This window comes from Scatophagus argus, chromosome 16 (assembly GCF_020382885.2).
Source record: "Scatophagus argus isolate fScaArg1 chromosome 16, fScaArg1.pri, whole genome shotgun sequence".
NCBI lineage: Eukaryota > Metazoa > Chordata > Actinopteri > Scatophagidae > Scatophagus > Scatophagus argus.
This window is the reverse complement of record NC_058508.1, coordinates 15,497,285-15,515,782: the sequence shown is the minus strand read 5'-3', so window position 1 is coordinate 15,515,782 and position 18,498 is coordinate 15,497,285. Positions and strand designations below refer to the sequence as shown.

At 37.9% G+C, this 18,498-nt stretch overlaps 3 protein-coding genes across 4 annotated transcripts in view; 1 reads left to right on the top strand and 2 right to left on the bottom strand.

Annotated features, from left to right (window-relative positions):
* Nucleotides 1-2,200: 2,200 nt before the first annotated feature.
* Nucleotides 2,201-13,399, bottom strand: stxbp2 (syntaxin binding protein 2). Its single transcript, XM_046414724.1, has 19 exons — nt 13,255-13,399; nt 10,523-10,572; nt 10,359-10,440; nt 9,771-9,847; nt 9,597-9,672; nt 9,287-9,390; nt 8,882-9,030; nt 8,720-8,804; nt 7,967-8,097; nt 7,726-7,833; nt 7,194-7,251; nt 7,009-7,074; nt 6,673-6,753; nt 4,937-5,078; nt 4,640-4,746; nt 4,430-4,528; nt 4,251-4,336; nt 3,009-3,169; nt 2,201-2,922 (listed from the first exon to the last, which is right to left on the bottom strand). The coding sequence occupies exons 1-19, from the start codon at nt 13,289-13,291 to the stop codon at nt 2,843-2,845; spliced, it is 1,779 nt and encodes a 592-aa protein (XP_046270680.1). The 5' UTR covers nt 13,292-13,399; the 3' UTR covers nt 2,201-2,842.
* A 1,303-nt stretch (nt 13,400-14,702) lies between these two features.
* LOC124072947 (protein PET100 homolog, mitochondrial) lies at nt 14,703-16,392 on the bottom strand. Its single transcript, XM_046414750.1, has 4 exons — nt 16,242-16,392; nt 15,978-16,064; nt 15,789-15,821; nt 14,703-15,476 (listed from the first exon to the last, which is right to left on the bottom strand). The coding sequence occupies exons 1-4, from the start codon at nt 16,266-16,268 to the stop codon at nt 15,387-15,389; spliced, it is 237 nt and encodes a 78-aa protein (XP_046270706.1). The 5' UTR covers nt 16,269-16,392; the 3' UTR covers nt 14,703-15,386.
* Nucleotides 16,393-17,136: 744 nt separating this feature from the next.
* Nucleotides 17,137-18,498, top strand: part of brd4 (bromodomain containing 4) — a 28,420-nt gene continuing 27,058 nt past the window's right edge. The window contains exon 1 of one of the 2 annotated variants that reach the window (XM_046414702.1): nt 17,137-17,288. The gene's annotated coding sequence lies outside the window, so the exon portion shown is untranslated. The remainder of the gene's footprint in view (nt 17,289-18,498) is intronic. The other variant, XM_046414699.1, reaches the window with a different exon arrangement.

Below are 18,498 nucleotides of genomic sequence, written 5' to 3'. Positions count from 1 at the left end.
CTTTAGAGACCATATAACACAAGTAGCTTGAATCTCCTTCTGCAGTGGATTTTGTATTTTCATTCTTTAATCCTGGTAATGATGGAAGAGACACTCGCTGGTCATCAAGCCGCTGGCCCTGAGTGTTGGCCAAGAGGTTGAATAACATTTCAGAATCTAGACGTGGAAAGATGAAATGTGAAAACAGGTGGAAGCGTTAAACAACTATATAGACAATGAACTTGAAAAGGAGAAATGAAACTTGTCTGAATCTGGATCTATTAGGAGGAAATGGTTATTAAGAGGCAATTGCAACACACCTCTGGAGATCTTTACAGAGACAGATGTAGGAATGCAGTTTTAATTATCACCTGAGTTTAATGCATTTGCAGCAGGCTTTCTCTCTGTGTGTTTGGGTGTGCAGGGAGCACTCTTGCTGGGATCCAAGGAACAGCGCTGGTCATCCATGCGTCCGCGCTGGCCATAGCTGATTGTATTTAATAACATCTGTTTTTCATCAGGTAGTTCTGTCTATTGGACAAACAGTGTGATAAAGATTTGGCTGAGTGAGGATAAACAACATTTAACAACTTAAGAACCCTTTAATCGTTAAGCCAACCACAGTAACACATGAGGACCGAATATACCTTTAAAGAATCGGCGAGGTCACTCTGAGAGGGAACATGTAATTTGTTGACAGGTGTCAACACAAGCTTCCTGTTTCTATCTGGAGTGCTCTCTGTCACAGAAATCTGAGGTGCAGAGCTGTGATGGTCATTAAGCCCAGGTTCCTGAGAAAACAAGTCACAATTGGAGTAGAATTCAACCATTTGCTTGTCACCTGTGCAGGTGTATGTGCCTTTATAAGTCTAGTACCTGGTAATTCAACCTCTGCAATGAACTCTGCAGGTCATCATGGTGTTGTTTCTGATTGTTGTACGAAGTATGAGAGATCTCCTCATAGCGTGGGTCTGTGGGTAGCAGGGATGAAACAATCCATAATCAATCTACCAAAACATACATACAGTACATACAGATGGTATTTTTGTGTCAGGTGTCCCAACCTTCAGTCATAGTTTTGATCTGTCCAGTTTTAACAGGACTCAACACGCAACGCTGTTCTTCCATTCGTCCACGCTGTAAATGACTCATAATGTTGAGAATCTGCTCTTGTTCTGGAGCTTCCTGAACAACCACAAGAAAAATGTGTGAATCATCAAAATTTCTAGACACAAAATAAGTTACAATAATCAATTAAGACATGAAAATCATGTTAATCATGTTTCAGATTCTCCATTAAGCGCATGTTGAGGATAAATGTAAAAAATGAAGGGAATATCAAAATGCCACCTTTACGTTATCAATTAATTATTAGAATATATTTGGGCCATGAAAAAAAAAATACAGTATCATAAAATAGTATTCTGAATAAAAATATCTAAGACAAAAATATAATATAATATAAAAATACTTAACGCTATACAATAAGAACTAAAATGTAATCAATTAGAAGAGAAAATACACTAATGACAAAATGTCCACATGTCCAAGCATAGGAAAGAATGTTATGCTACAAAGGTCTTAACAACAGTGTCACTAACCTCTGCTTTTGGATCCATTTCAGCAGCTGCCATTTTGAAAAATAATACAGAAAAATGTCCCCAGCTAGAAGTTAGATAAAATGTGAAAACAAAACAGAAAGTAACACAAAAATGCTTCCTGTCATTGATGGAGAGCCCATTCAATACTTCTTTGATGGAGCAATTGTTTGAGCAGTGGAAATGATGATCCCAGCTGATGCGACTCCAAACGTGTACTGGATATGGCTCTGTGGAAGGCTTTTAAATAGAATTAAGTCCCAAGTATTAACCATTACCATTAAAGCCCCAACCAGTGCTACTATCTTAATATTACCATCTGTAATCCCAGATGAAAACATAATCCTCCACATGGACAGGGATGATCTTTTTCACTGGTAGGTGTACATGGTCTCCCTTCTGAAGTAACACTGTAAAGTTCATGTTTGCATTTTGAAGCCCCCACATTTTCTATATATGGTGCAAGTAGACATATGACCAGATTGTAATTTTGAGATTAACAGAATAAACTTAGTTATTGGGAGGATACACAACACTTTTGTACTATACTATGGGTTCACTCTAGAAACAACTTTTTATGCCAACTGAAAGTCCTCTCAAATACCATGTACACGGCACACTTGTGAATTTCATGCTTCTTTTATTTCTCATTTTAAACAACAGAGAAACAAACACACACCACACTTCCCCCCAGCAATATATTAAAGTACACAGTAAATGTGCAAGATTTTTTAAGACAGCAGTTGAGACATTTTGTCTGTTATTAAATTTCCCAGAAAAGGGGAAAAGGATACCTGGAGGAAGAGAGAAACGAAAGGCATGCCACACTTGATGCCACTTAATATATGGTACATACTTCACTTGACTTATATCTACATTAGGCTTGAGCAATATTTTTGATCCTGTTTAGTGGGAATTACAGCTTTGAGTACAAAATTTAGTAAATCAAATATATATCTTGCAGTAACAAAAATAATAATTTGGATGAGAGCAGTAAAACGATCAAAATATTAATAATATCTAATATATTAATACAATTTCAATCACAACAGTATACATAACCCAATTTGCAACATATAATAAAAAGAACATTCTAAAATAAAATAAAGAATCACAAGTTTTTCCTTCCATTGCTACATCTAAAATTCATCTTCACATTTCACTTCAGATGTCACAGCACTTTGACAGAAGACTAGCAATGAATCATCTCAGACGTAACACCAAACCCTTATTCCAGTGTGCTGAATGTTAGATGGTCAAACTATCTAACAATCAGGATTAGGAACTTGGTCCAGACTCTTCAGGTCATTAAGGAAGCTAGTTGGAGTCAAGATATGGGATGACCCTGTCAAGAAGAAAAAAATATTTATAATAACAAAAGTCAGAAACTCTAACACTACATTTGTTTGTTCATTAATAGCTATTGCTTACCAATCAGCACTTCCCATTTTCCATCAGTGGCTCGAGTAACTTCATAGGCAGAGCGCATCTCTGAGTGGGACACCCCGCCAATCACAAATATTATAAGTCGAGGGCCAGAGCGATATTCTGCTGGAGTTTTGTTTTTGTGCCAGTGTCCAAAACGTGCACTGCTGTAAAAAAAAAAAAAGAAAACAATACTTAAGCAACAAGTAATGCATCTGTTTGTGAGCCAGTTTCATTACACTGAAATGACCCATCAATAATCATCAATAATCAATAACAGCAGCTACCTCAGTGAAATGCATTAAACATTAAAATGCAATGCTTTTCTTTGGTACAGTATTCACATGAAATCACATATGAATGTGTAAATCCTATTAATCAGTTAACCTGATTTAAGTCTGGAGGCAAATGGTTTACAAATCTCAATCAGCTGGAGGTGTTTAAAGAGTACGAGTAGCAGAGTGCAAATAGCTCTGCAGGTCAAACACCAAGTTCAAGTATACATTGCATTTATATTTTCATTATAATGCTTTGCTTACTACATCTGCTAAGATGTCAAATTAACCTCTTTTCCAGCTGCCATGTCCGGTTTTATGTAGCCCTCCTATGATCTAGTGTTAATATTAGTGGTTACTCTGTTTTAATTCTGCACTTTACTAAAAAGGCATGAGACAAGCATTGTGCATTATGCAGATTATGAGTGAATCCAGGTCCATCGGAGTGGTTTGTATAAGCCCTATCATCATGGCAGGAATTCCCTTGGGGGGATTATAGAATATTCACAGCAAAGTTTCACCTTTTCAACTCACTGTCAAAAGCTTGGCTCCAACTCAGTTACAGGGATGAAAGCTTTAATTTGACAATGTTAATCTGTCTGCTACTGCACTTGACATTTTTGTTTCTTTTAAACAAAAGCAACAATACATTTTTTAAACATTATTTTTTTAAATATTTTCTTAGAACATAAGAAAACTGGAATTTCTTACGGTCAAGTTGCAGTTTACTTCCATGTGGTATGTCCAGACTTAATGTAGTGAAGACTTGAGAGTAATTTAAGAAAAAGGTATAATTAAGTCTAATTTTTGGCTAAATGGAAGTTATTATTATAGTGACATGTACAGTTTGAGTTCCTTTTCAAAATTTGGTTTATTACTCATAAACAACTTCCTCGCCATTGTGAATTCTAAGAAAGTACCAATGTGCTGTTTGGGCATCATAAAAACCTTCTCTTCTGTTTCCAGCACCCACCTGACTGCAGTTTGAGTTGTGTTGATGGGCGCAGGGTCTGAGATGAATGGCCACTGCTTTCTGTCCAGTTTGTCCTCAATGGCATTCTGTAATACAGAAACACAGAAAGCATAAAAAGCTGAAAGCAAAACCGAGTAGGTGTGATAGCAACATCAAAAACCTTGTTTTGGCTTTAATACCTCCATAATGTCTTTGACGATGGGTATCCATCTGGAGAGCTGATATGTGCTCTCTGTGCGCTCCTTCCGCTCTGGCAGTGTTTTCCCAGAATTGAGGCCCTAAAAAAAAAACAAAAAAAAAACCACATGACAAACATAACAAATACTCAGGGAATAATTTTATATTACAACAATACTGAGACTGTAACCAAACTGAATCAAGATACTCACCCCAGCTATAATGTTACAGCCAAGGTTCTGCAGGTTGGTGATGATGCTGCTGTCATTCTGTATGTTTGCATGCTGAATGAGCTTAGCAAGGTTCTCCTCCCCAATGCCTACATGGATAACAAGACAAAAACAACTGAAAATGGTGAGAGAAATAATACCTGATCTCTGCTATTCACTTCATATCACAGATTTTCGTCATATAAAGCCATATAATTAACGACAAATACACGTTTTTATCCACAAAAATGTTGGTTTTAAATTGTTACATTCATTAAAATACAAAATTTAATTACACACCTTTTTTCTTGTGGAATATGTACAGCAGTATGATGCGGATTTTGTCATAGGCCTCAATTTCATTGTTGAGGAGCACAGGAACAATGCTTTTCATGGCATCCTTCAAAGGTTCCCCTTCTGCATTTTCTCCCATTGCCAGGTCCTGTGAAAGACAACCATAGTTAACCATTGACTGCACTTGAAGACTAAATTGCCATTTACAGCTTAAATCAGCTGACAACTGACCCTCAGAGCAGCTGACAGGAGGATGACTTGCCTAGTCTATTCTATTCTGTGACTATGCTAGACTTTTCTTTCAGTCAAGAAAATGTCCTAGATTGCAGTTAACATCTAGAATTTCATTTGTAATCCATTAACGACCAGTATGTCAAAAATAGTGACAAATATTAGCCACTTAACTTGGACTTTTATACTTACATCTAGCTTTGGGATTTTATTTTAATGCAATCCTGGGCACTGTGTGACCTCCCTAAAAACTCTTGCTAAGCTTTATGATGAATTTGGACTAAGCCTTGTTAGGGCCAATCACCAAAAAACTTTTCATGAGCAGTGGCTAGAGGAGCGCATAAAAACACAGTACATTTTGTTTGTTTGGATTGGCCTGTCCAAACAATGCAGAACACTTAAACAACTGACAGCTGAAAAAGAGCTGTTGCTGTTTGGATCACACTGCCTATCTTGGAGCCCAAACATGCTCACTGGATTAAAGAGGCGGCTTTCAGACATGCTGACAATCCATTAGTGCAGCCAAGTGATTCACTCATATAAAAAGGCCCCATTAACACTTGCATCTCATAATGCCACAACCATGCATAGCTTATCATTTCCTGTGTGCTTGTGATTTGATACAAGGCTAACTGCGGCACAAAACATCCCCTGATGGAGACAAAGCATGTCTGGCACATACAAACAACACACTGGCACTCCACACTGATATGGACTCTGGCTTTATCCCAGGCTTGTGTTGATGGACGGATTTCTACATTACCAAGTAGTACGTGTGTGTAATTAAAATGCCTTCACATTCAGTTGTGACATAACAGCTCCTTCTGCATTTCTGTAGATTTAAGGATGCTGATGTCCGGTCCCGAGCTTCTTATGCAATATTATGATTACAGCTCTCCATTAAAATATCACCAGATCGTGCCAGTAACATTTGAACATACTCCAGAGTGGCTATAAATAAAGACGCTATCATGGTGAGGTCAATTATTGTGCCGAGTGAATGGGACAGAGTAAATCCATGTCTGACATTCTCTCTAAGATACTTACTGTCAGTGACAAGCACAGAGGGATATTTTAGTTGATCCCCTGTGATATTAAAACTACAGACTGACAGGTTTGACAACAATGTGTGAGCAGACATATTCCAAAAATATTAAGTTACAAGGCCCACTGGTAATCTATGAGTGCTTTTCTCTTCAGGGATCAAGAAAACATTATCATGTTATATTTAAATCTCCAACTATAGATGTACAAGACAACTACAGATTCACACATCCCACTGCCATAAAACTGTAGATGAAATGAAGTGGACCTCCACAGTTAAAAACAATACAACAATACATCTAACTGATGCATGGAATAATATATCAGAGCTTTTTTATTGCTACAGTCACAACGCCATTTGAGACCCAATTGCTGAGTCAAATGAAAGTACTGTCAAAAAATTTATTTATTACCGTAATTAATTTATTAAGATTTATTTCAATTGTGCACAACATAAAGGTACTGACCTGTTCCACTTCACAAAGCTTATCAAGGGAGGCCTTGAATTTCTTCATACAAGCTTCAGCTAGGTGCAAATGAGTAGAGTACTGTGAATGGAAAAAAAAGGGTGGTTATATCAACATTATCACATGACATATACACTTATTAAACTTCTTTTTGGAGCTTCAAGCTAGACTGACAACTCTGATCTGAGAAATCTAGGAAATTTTCTGAAGCAACTTCAATGAAAATAAAGGGGGATTGTCACTGTCATAATGGACAGTCAATGCATTGGCTAAAGTCAATGTAATGGATAAAGGAGCTCCTCACTCTTTATCATCATCATCCTCTAATCCACTCACCATGCTCAGCTCCTTCTGATACTGTGGCATCTTCTTTAACATCTGAGAGAGATCTTTTATGTTGGCCTGAAATGCAAAATGTTTTAAACAAAATTACAACTGTCCATTGAAAAAGTCTTCATATTGTATCAGGGACATCTGTAATAATAACTGAACCAGAGTGAGTACTGCATGGAAACACTCACATTGTCAGTGCACATTCGCTTGCTCTCACAAAAGGAGCGAAGAAGCTCCGTCACTTTCCTGCAACAATAGATTTTGAAAATTATTAGTCAGCTTGAGCAGGAGCATATTTATAAGTTATAATAATATTACTGAGCGATGATATTGTAATCTAGTTTGTTGTTTATGTGTAAATACCTTACAGATCAAAATTATGTAAACACACGTAGTCACTCCACTCACATTTGTGTTTTACCTAATGTGATGTACTAGTTTAAAAGGGAAATGGCCGCCATAAGTTAGCACATTTCTTAAAAAAAATGTTTACATCATGTTTGTGACAAAATGGCTACAATATGACTGTCCCAGACAAACGAATCCTTTTGGTTGCTCTCCACCAAATATGATGTAACCTATTACACAAAATGTAACATGGGTATATTGAGGCGGTAACGTAAAACCAGGTGAAAGCAGTGACCAGAGGGGAAAGAGGACTGTAAGACTGAATCACATGAACATATGACCGATATACTCATCTAGTTGTGAAAAGCTTACTTGGTGACATCTGCAATGTGCATATGTCTGAGCTGAACCCAGAGTTCATCATCTTCATCCAGTAGCACTTCCCTCTCTTTCGCATTCCCAATTCCGGTTGTCTGATAACTTAAAAAAAAAAAAAAAGCAACCACACACATATAACACAAATGAGTATAGCAAAAACTGTATGCCTAAGAGAGCACACTGACATGGCAAAGCAGATGACAAACAGTCGATAACTAAAAAGATGTCAGCTCACGTATAGATGTCCTGTTTGATATCTAGCAAGTCGTAGGCCATTGCCTGCAAGGTCAACTCATGCAGAATTGGCGAGATGGGATCAAAGCCCCGTTCAACAATCAGGAGCTGGGATCGCGCCTTGTCTGGACCCTATAAACATAAGGGATCTACTAGTAACCAAAGACTTGAATTATTTTAACAGACAGGTAATAAATTAGGATCTCGTCAACTGCACACAAGAAATATAAATTCCCTCATGCAGTGAATGTCTTATCAACTTTTATCTGTACAGTTCAATATCACCGTCTCATGCGGTATGAAGCAGCACCTCTGCATACTTGCAATGTCCAGTGCAGTAAAAAAAGAGAATACAGAGAGTGCTGAGAGAGTAAAGCATGGTAGTGTAATTCAGATGTGTGAAAACAAGAAAGAAAACAGTAATACATGCCTGTGAAGACCCATCTCAGCAGCAAGGAAATGTCAGCTAAGAAAAACAGAACAGAAGAAAGGCAAAAGGGAAAGGTCCAGCAAAGCGTGAGAAGAAGAATCAACGGGAAATAAAACCCAGAAACCATTGAAATATCTGCAACTTGTGAAGGTGAAGAGAAGTAGAGTCCCAAAGGAAGTGTCTTCTCTTATACAGAAAAGCTGGTTTAGCAGAGAAAAAAAAATCAACACAAGGATTCAACTGACCAATTTTTGTCACAGAATTGTATTGTTAAGGTAGAGCACATAAGATCTGTTGTGGGCAGTGGCATAAGCAGTTCCTAACCTCTCCCATGCTTGGGTTGTCAGCTTTGTGAGCATTAAGGCGCTGGTAGACCTCTTCAGCCAGTCTAGCATTCTCCTCTGGTCCCCTTAGAGAAAACAGGTAAACAAGTGAATCTGCAAATTCAGTGACAAACTAATTTCAACTTATGCTAGGCTTCCATACTTGCGGTAACGAACAGCGGGGTATTCCTTGAGTGTATCACACAGGGTGGCGATCTGCTCTGCCAGATTTTCAATCATTTTGTCTTTTCCCTCATTTGGCTTTGAACTATAGAAGGAGTACAGGGAGGTCGGGTCATCCAGAGAGAATACCTGAAGGGGTGAGGGAGATCTCTGTTTGACTCAGTTTGACCACATGATGTACAAAACAACAACAAGCTGTAAACCTAAAAAGAAGTGTCACCCCACTCTACAATTTCATTTGACAAACCCACTGTACATTTCCTGTCACACTACACAAACAAAAGTAGTGACTAGCCATTGAAAATAGTGCAGCTTTTCACCAGATAAAGTTAATTTGCTCAGGAGCTGGTTGACCTGTTCAAGTGAAAAGGGGATAATTCTCTACCTGAGACTCATACGGCAGGAAGGCAACATTGATCTCTTTTAAAGTCTTGGCAACCTTGGCAACTCTGGATCTGCCAATCTCTGTGAAGAGACCATCTGGACAATCTATGGAAGCAAAAACAAACAAACAAACAAATAAATAAGAAATGGAAATAGGTTAATGTAATTATTCAATATATTTTGAAATTTGAATGTTTTTGCACAATGCATTTATAAAATAAGTGATCAATAAGTTTACAGTTTAAAAACATTTTTCATGATATTTCAAAATGACATTAATGATGACTGTACACAGACAGAGACATACTTACTGTCGGTGAAGAAGATGTGTGCTGCTTTGTACGTAAAGGCACCATATTTGAAGTCATTAATGAGCGCATGGACTGACTGTTATTGAAAACAAATGTTTGTTTAAATGTTGAAGAACATGAGAAAAATGTAATGAACAAGATCTTAACAAGTTTGAGGAGAAGGCAACAGCTAACCTTCTCCACTGGTGAGATCAAATAAATGGCCTCCAAACTGGAGATGGGCTCCCTTCGTTTATTAATGTCCTCCACAACTGAAAAGGAGAAACCAGATGGCTTTTAATCACAATCTAAAAAACCTGATCTCATTAATATCACATGGAACTGAAAATAAAACATCATTTACCATTATGGTGTAAAATGAAATACAGTAAACACAGAAAAATCAAACTTAGTGAGTGCTAACATCAATTACAACTGTTTATAAGCATTCTAGACAGGCATGGTAAAATTCGTCAGTTTAAATTGTATCAATGATATGGGTTTAGATGAACTGCATATGAGTTAGTGACCATTTATGCCCCCCGAGAACAGAGGGCACTGTTTACTTGAAAAAGTTTATAGCTATTCAGATATAATGTTAGGAAGAGGGTGACAATTTAGTATGTAGTATTGCTTGCTGTATGTACGTGGCTGGGACACTTCCTACATTTTAGCTGAACGACAAAAATCCTGCTAGACAGATATACTGTAAATATCACCAGACTGGCAGTTTTTGACATCCACGACCATAGGATGTAAGACCATTAATTAACTGCAACTCACTGGTCACCCCCTCTGCCAAAATGTCCGACATCTTGCAGCAAGAGGACAGAATCCGCATGCTCATGTGATCCACGATAAGAACCTGGAGAAACAAAATATGAACAGGGGTAAAAATTCAGTTTGACAAAGTAATTCTCAATGAAAATTAAAGGTCTTACTGTTACCTTCCATTCTCCATCCTTTCTGACACTTTTGATGACCCCGTTGAGGATTTCTGTAGTTGGAAAAGAAAATATTACAGGAACATGAACAACTTCTGAGAAAAATCTATGCGGGATTCTAGCAAAACCAAAAATATGTCAATAGCTGGCATTTCTGGATGAAAAACAGAGATTACATAATACCATAATAATATTTTTAGGTGAGAGCCATGATTTGGAAAACTTCTAATTTTTGTTCCAGCAGTCATTTATAATATAATCTATACAATTCACTTACAAACAGCTTCTTCTCTATCAACTTTGGCTAAGTTTATTTAGTTCAATCTATTGCACACCAAAAGAATACTGGCTTAATGACAGGATTTTCCTTGATGACTACAGTCTAATCATGTGGACAAGTAAAATTTAGAGCAAGTGCACAAAGTTCAAGCTCAGTTGTGTATCAAAAACTCTCTAAATCAGGAACCAGGAACTTTCTAGAAACAAAACCCACATTTAGCACTTGTATTTACCAACCCATTCGAATGAGTGCAACTTCCTTGTGTTATACTGGTGAAGTAACAGTGTGTGAAACCCAGACAAAAAGCACAGTTGTTCCAGTGACTTCATATGCACAGCCGCTGAGGCTGATACTAATGGTGAAACAAACTGCAAGACAGGGGGTTTCCTGCAGGGTTTCAATTCGGAACTGAGCCATCTTGACCAAAACGCCCTAAGATCAAGCATTAGCTTTCAGGGTAAAAGAGCAATGGCACTATTTCACAAGTCATTTTTTTTCTAGTGTAGGGCATTATCTACTCACAATGATCTGGGTGGATTACCACCTCAGCTATATGGTGACGTCCCTTTGAAAGGAAGGAGAGTACAGGGAAGTAAAAATGAAGTCCTACAGCTATGTGATGTCATGCTCTTCACTCAACCTTTTTGTTTAACCTCATCAGAGAAACACTGCAGTGACTCATTGCTAGAATCTTAATACCACGTCTAATTAACACGCTAATTGTCTGGTTACATACCTACCGCCGGCTGAATTCTGCGGTTTATTATAAAGAGAAGCATTAATCTTCTTCACCTTCAGTTAACAACAATTGCAATCACTATGTTATGAAATGTTTCCATGGTGTGATTCCTGAATATTTCAGTGAATAGTGGATTTGTTTCTGGGTCATGACTGTTGAGATTGAAGGGCGGAACTATAATCTAGGCTGTACAAACACTCAATCAACATGAAACTGTATGCCCAAACTACTTAAGACTAAAGTAAATGTTAATTAATGTTTTTTTTTTTCCATACAAGATGTTGAACCAAGTGGAAAATTCACTACTGTCAAGTGTTTTGCACTCAAGCTACTTCCACAAAGGGAACTGGAAAAGATGACTACTTGTAACTGGGGATCTTCTCACTAAAGCAGACAGTCATCAAGGCATTTCTTAAAAACAATCTTAATCTTGTCTTATGTATTTGTTAATTTCTAAAAATATCTGCATGCCAATTTCCCTTGAGGCTTGTGTGATCTTCAGACAGTGGGATTAGGACTTATTTGACTTCATACTGTGATTGATGACAGATTTTATTTAACACTATCAGCAATGACAATGGAGAGTGCCCTCGCAGTGCCATGCTTTAACTTTATTTCTCAGGAGAAGTGTCCATATGCCACTGCCTTTCGTAGACTTCCTATGTGCTATATAGATAGATAGATAGATACTTTATTGATCCCGAGGGAAATTCTAGACAAATAAGTGGCAATTTCAATGCAAAATTTCAGAGGCCTTGCAAAAGCAATAGCAAGTCATTGTTAGTCTGATCTGCGAAGTCAGACTTACTTGTATTACCAGTACAGACCTTAAGATTTCAGCAAGATTTCACAGTGATGGGTGTGTTCATAATACACTTTTACTCTACACAAGAACAGCATTTACAATCAGACATCTCCTAACCTTTGACACAGTGAAAACCTTGTATCTTTGAGATTTTACCTTTACGTTACAGGCTAAATAGTTTAAAAGACCTGAGCTACTGTATATAATGCCAGATAAATACTAACATGACATGGCGCTACATGTTTATTAATTAATTTTGGAGATTTGTGAATGCACGTTGTGTTAAGTAACATCTAAAATTAATTAAAGAAAAGGCGACAACTTTCAACATTCAAATAATAACTTATTTAACGTTATTGAAACGATAGTTATCTCTTACACGAAATAAGACACCCGAGAAACTATTGAAATATCAGTTACATTTAAAAAAAAACTGTGAAAACAAAAGTTAGGATTTTATTAATGTTTAATTGCTTAACATTACAGCACAAACGTTAAATCTATATAGTTTGTTTACCACAGCGAAGTGTTCGAACTTCCTTCTAGGTTAGCTAGCTAACGTTAACGTGACGCTCACAACATTTCCAGTCACCAACGCCCCGACATTTTCTCCTTTGATGTTCAGCAAATGTCACAAAAATTAGTTAACAAAACATGCAGCACAACGATGTGTTCCCATCCACTACTTGGCTGGCGACAACATTTTTTTCTTTGGGTAATCTTAGCATTTTAACTTGTGCTGGAGCAGGAAGAAACCTTTGATGGACCAACATCCCCAGAAGAGTTTTGTGTAATGAGTTGAGCGTCAATACCGCAAGCTCCTGTGGCGTACTTTCGAATAAACTACCTGTTTCTCTTAGTCGTAAACAACTTCTGAAAGTACACAATATTACGACGAATGTGTGACTTACTCTCTCCAACTACCGCTTTCAGTCCACTCGGTGCCATCTTGACAACAGCGTACTGGTGAGTCGGCCACTTCCTTGTTGTTGCAGCCCGTATGGTTCAAGCACACAGCCTTTCACAGCGAAATAGTGCCACCCATTGTCCGTTACTGCTATTGCAAAAGTATATATTCATGCACTTTTCAGAATTCAACGTAGTAACTTGAAACAAACAGAAAATGTGAAAAATATCGCTTACACTGATACTGATGAATTTGCTCCTTAAAAAAATGCTGCGCAATGCAACAATGCTGTGCAACGCCGCGTAATTTCTAGTTGTTTTTGGGGATGGATTTCAAATATCATTTGGCTTCCATCACTTAAAGCGGAAGAGGAATAGTATTTATCAACCTGTCACATTATAAAACTCTTTAATACCTTATTTTGAATCTGACTTTCAAAATAAATGACAGCCAGGAAAAAGAAACAGCTGCAAGAAGGAAACACTCTCTGTCTTGCCAGTGCCTTGGGACATAGACTATGAGACATCCATCTGGCTACTTTTTATTGCCACATATATTTTAGGGTATCATTTGAGGAGCAACATATCATCACTTCAAGTGGTCCAGCAGTTTGTTAGCTGTGGCTGGTGTGGACAGAAGAGCACTTGCACAAGCCAAACACAGCTCCCTCAGATATTCATACCTGGCAAATCATAGATGCTAATGCTGGTCTGAAGTGGGTGATGATATAATTTTCTGTTTTATATGTCATATCAAAATGATTAATGAAGTCTTACTCTTATTTGAGAGGAAGTATTATCTCTTAAGACAAGCATTACCTTATAACTTGTTGCTTTTTTGCTCCAATCGGTAGTGACATTTGGTAGTCAAACTGGCATTGTCCGCCCCATGAGATACACTATATAAACAAAAGTATCCTGACACACCTCTTTGTGGGGAAGCTTTTCAGGGGTTGGGCTCAGCTCCTTACTTCCAGCAAAGGGAAATCTTAATGCTTCAGGATACCAAGACATTTTGGACAATGCTATGCTTTCAACTTTGCAGCAACAGTTTGGGGAAGGCCCTTTTCTATTTCAGCATGACTGTGCCCCAATGGACAAAGCTAAGGTCCATCGAGACCTGGTTGGATGAGTCTGATGTGGAAGAACTTGCCTGGCACACACAGAGCCCTGACTTCAACCCCATCCAACACCTTTGGGATGAACTGGAACAGAGATTGTGAGCCAGGCCTTTTGATCCACCATCAGTGCCTGACCTCACAAATGAATGGGCAAAGATTCCAACAGAAAGTCTCCAGAATCTTGTGGAAAGCCTTCCCAGTTATAGTTGCAAAGCTTTCTGTGTATTTAGAATGTGATGTCACTGAAGTACCTGATGGTGTCCCAATACTTTATGTCCATATAGTGTATCTCTTCATATGCAAATATGACCAAATCCAGTGAGACCAAAATTTGTTATAATACAAAACAGACTTTAATGAAAAACAGCATGAAAGTGACAGATTAACAATAAGTATACTCATAATCAGTGTATGCAAGGACAATCCTCTAACCCCTGTAACTTCTTTTTATATAAACAGAGTGGATGTAATAGGCTTTGTGACAGTGATAACTGGAAATATTATTCATTATTCATTGAATCCTTAGGCAGACAGTTACTTTGCTTTTATAGTTCTGCTTAATTCAGACCACTTTATTTAGATTATTTTACACTTTGGTATCAAGGTCTCTTCCTGCTGAACAGTATCAAAATGACCTTAATACATCCACTGTGATAAAATGTTGTGAAAAACATTTACAGGAGTGGGCACATTTTATAGGCACTGTACCTTGCAAAATAAATCATGATATATACATTAGATACGACTGGACATTCCCACAATATCACTTATGAGATCAGACCACAAAACCTAGGTTGATTTCTAAACCTTAAGATTAATACATATTAAATCTCAATAGATGTTTTCAATATTTTCTGTAAAATGCCAAGCGCTTCTTGGGATGTGTTAACTTCTAAGATATTTTCATTGTGTCATGCTTCTTCTTAAATCCAAAGTTTTCTTTTGCTCAAAAGCTTTGCCAGATAATCCTCCATTAGTGCTGCTGAGAACTTGTGCATGTCTACATCACAAAATCCTCATTTCTCAGCCTCCATGGAAATCTGTTTCAATATCCGTTGCTCCTTACGAGCACGCATTCGCTCTTTGAAGTCCTCCAACTCTTTCCTCTGAAAATAAATATACCAGTCATTATTATCATCATCATATATTGTGCAGTGCAGCAGTAGTTCTAAAGAACATTGGTCTATATGAATAGGTTCAAGCTATGCAGACATGCAATTGTGAAAACGTGAGACAGATTTCTCTAAATTCAACAATGATTTGTGGTTTTGGGCTTTAATCATGATGGAAAGTGGTACAAAGAAAAAACTGTAGAATCATTAGCCCAGCTCTCATAAAACAATTCGGCTTTTCGTGATTTTATTTCTCAGAGACAGTGTGGACTTCATAAACACTTTTGCTCTGTGCATTACACTTACATGCAGTCCATCATCAGGGGGGAAGATCTCCCGCTGGACATCATAAAAGACGCCATCAGACAGAAAAAGAGACATTTATCATGTGTATATAAAAGAAACATATTGACAATAAAGCTTGAAGTTTTTAAGTTGTTATTACAAAAACACCAAGTCATCATATATGATCAAAATATCAGCAGCATTACTGACCTTTCTCTTTACTATGTATTCTTCAAAATACTCTGCTTGATTTGAGATCCAGAACATGGTCACAGGAAAGGAAAGATACAGCATCATCTGCTCAAAACAAAAATACCATCCCGTGAATTACAGTCGGAAATTGTTACATCATGACCACAGTTAAGCTAGCTAGCTCGAAACATAAAAACCTAGGCCGATTTGTACGTGTTTAACCGTTAACACTAGTACATATTAAATGTCACAGGACGTTGTTTTAAAATGTCTGCTACTTACTCTAAATATCTCTATTTTAACACCCATTTCCACATCGACTTTAACCCTACAAGAGTGAAACGTTATGTACTCCAACCATAGCCGAAGACCTTCACATACTTCCGGATTTCTGAAGGTCCAATCACTTCCCACCCAAGACGCATGCGCTGTTTTCGTACAAAGTAAATATTATATATAATATCACGTATTTGAAATAGACATCTCAGCACATAGCGTTACATTGAAATGTTACTGCTTGGTGGAATTAATATGGAGATTTCAAATTCTGAACCCAACTTTTGGATCGCAGCCGACTTTCGGTTTATTGGATGCATTTTGACCCGTGGTCCTCCACTAAGGGGCGCTGCAAACCATTGATTCTGTCTGGCTGCTATTCTTTGTACATTTAAGGTTAGCTTTTCAAGAACACTTCAGTGGATGTAATCTGATCCCGTTCTACTAATCACTGATGATGACTGATAAACCATCTTATCTGCAATCATGTAGGGTTTGATAGTAACCCTACCTTTCAAATATAAACTCTTCAAATACAGTGCTTATCAAAACACATTTTACTGTACCCTCCAACTCTACCAGTAGTTTTTTTTCCTTAGAAAGTCAAATCACATCTAATCTAATGAAAAAATGTATATTGGACCATATCATGACTTTTAAGGTAAGGACAGAACAACAAAACAGTGAAGATGAGTACCGTTATCAGTACTGGAAGCTGTCTTGACATTGTCAAATGAATGTGATCTGAGAAGTTTTGAAGGGGAAAAAACGTTTGACTTTAATACTTTGCAGTACTTAAAACATTTTTCAATAACATTTTCCATTGTACTTTTGCTCATAAACGTCCAGTGGGATTTTCTCAAAGTAAATCATTTTAACCATTTGTCCTGGTGAACAAAAATAATTTCTCCTCGGACCCCTAAAGTTGCAGTCCGTGACACACTCTTTTACGTGCCCAACGAAAGACCTACGCGTGACGTCATCGACAACGAGAGGTGTTCAGGATCCTCGGAGAGAAAGATCCCGCGCGCCCTGGCAACCTGATAAATCCAGGTAAACGCCGTTGTTTCAAACATTTTTCTCTGCCAGTCATGTTGTCTCAGTAAAGTGAATGAGTAGACCGCAAGAGACACGGTAACAGCAGTGTAAAGGCTTACGATGCAGCGCTGATGCCCGGCGCCTACTGAGACCGTTCACTTGCACGGCGGCCTGTTCTGGCTAACTAGCTTGCTAGCTAAAGCTAGTTGGCAGTTGTCTATCAAAAAGACACAATAACCGCACCTACATTGTGTGTCTATATGACATCCCTTGCCTGTCTCACCCAGTGTTGGCCACCATTATGCTACAAATAGCCCAACAAATGCTGCTACGACCACCGTGTTCGGCATCTATTGCTAGTTGCTCGTCGACTGTCTTGTGTTGTGGGAGACGGTGACGCCGTCACGGTGATGATGGCGCACACTCAGACTGAGGCTATTTGATGAGAATGCAATCAGTGGTGTAGATACTTCAAAAATATAACTGTAGCGGAATATTCATTTTACATAGCTTGCTGTCACGATCGTGGGAACAAACGAGCTCTATCTTTGTACGCTTTCCGTTCTGTTATGCATAGAACTGACGTCCATTACGAAACCCAGGCAATAATCTATGCCCTGTGGCCTAACGTCAGGATCTTGGCTCCTCGACGATGGTTGCTCGCCAGCACTCATTACTTTGCAATATATTGTTTTATTCACCACATCTTGTAATTACTCACATCCAAGAAATATGTGTTTGGGTTTGTAGTGTTTATCTGGTTTGGTATCATAGACACAAAGAGGCATTCAGCCGACTGGTATGTTCAAACAGATTACTCATGCAAAGGCCCGTTACTTAGTACACTGTCCTGCTGTTTTTCTTGAGGAATTCTAAATTCTACATGCATGATACTTGTTTTTTATTTTAATGGATGACCATCGTTTTAATTATTGAAAGCCCAATCTGTAACAACTTAGAGATCTGTAATGACACTAACCTATCTGCACTCAAATGCTTGTTTGATGGGCTACTTTGCCTACAGGTGCATAAAAACTGAAGCACTTCAATGCTCTAGCTCCACTGTTATCTTTTCTGTTCTCTTTGCACAATTGTCAGTCTGTTTTCATATATGTATGTGAGTGAAAAAAATTATTGATGAGGTTGTGTCGCTGGTTAGGTATAAAAAAAAAAGTGTTATCACTGTCTACACATTGCAATTGTGTGAATAAAGAAGATGAAATGT

Bases quoted from the DNA above. Each gene is read 5' to 3' on its own strand.
- LOC124072947 (XM_046414750.1), bottom strand. From the start codon at position 16,268: ATGGGTGTTAAAATAGAGATATTTAGA. The intron at 15,822-15,977 runs GTCAGTAATGCT...TATGATGTCCAG, and splicing joins AATACATAGTAAAGAGAAAG to CGGGAGATCTTCCCCCCTGA. The intron at 15,477-15,788 runs GTAAGTGTAATG...ATTTATTTTCAG, and splicing joins CCCCTGATGATGGACTGCAT to AGGAAAGAGTTGGAGGACTT.
- stxbp2 (XM_046414724.1), bottom strand. From the start codon at position 13,291: ATGGCACCGAGTGGACTGAAAGCGGTAGTTGGAGAGA. The intron at 10,441-10,522 runs GTAACAGTAAGA...TTGTTTCTCCAG, and splicing joins GAAAGGATGGAGAATGGAAG to GTTCTTATCGTGGATCACAT. The intron at 2,923-3,008 runs GTAAGCAATAGC...TCTTCTTGACAG, and splicing joins AAAATGGGAAGTGCTGATTG to GGTCATCCCATATCTTGACT.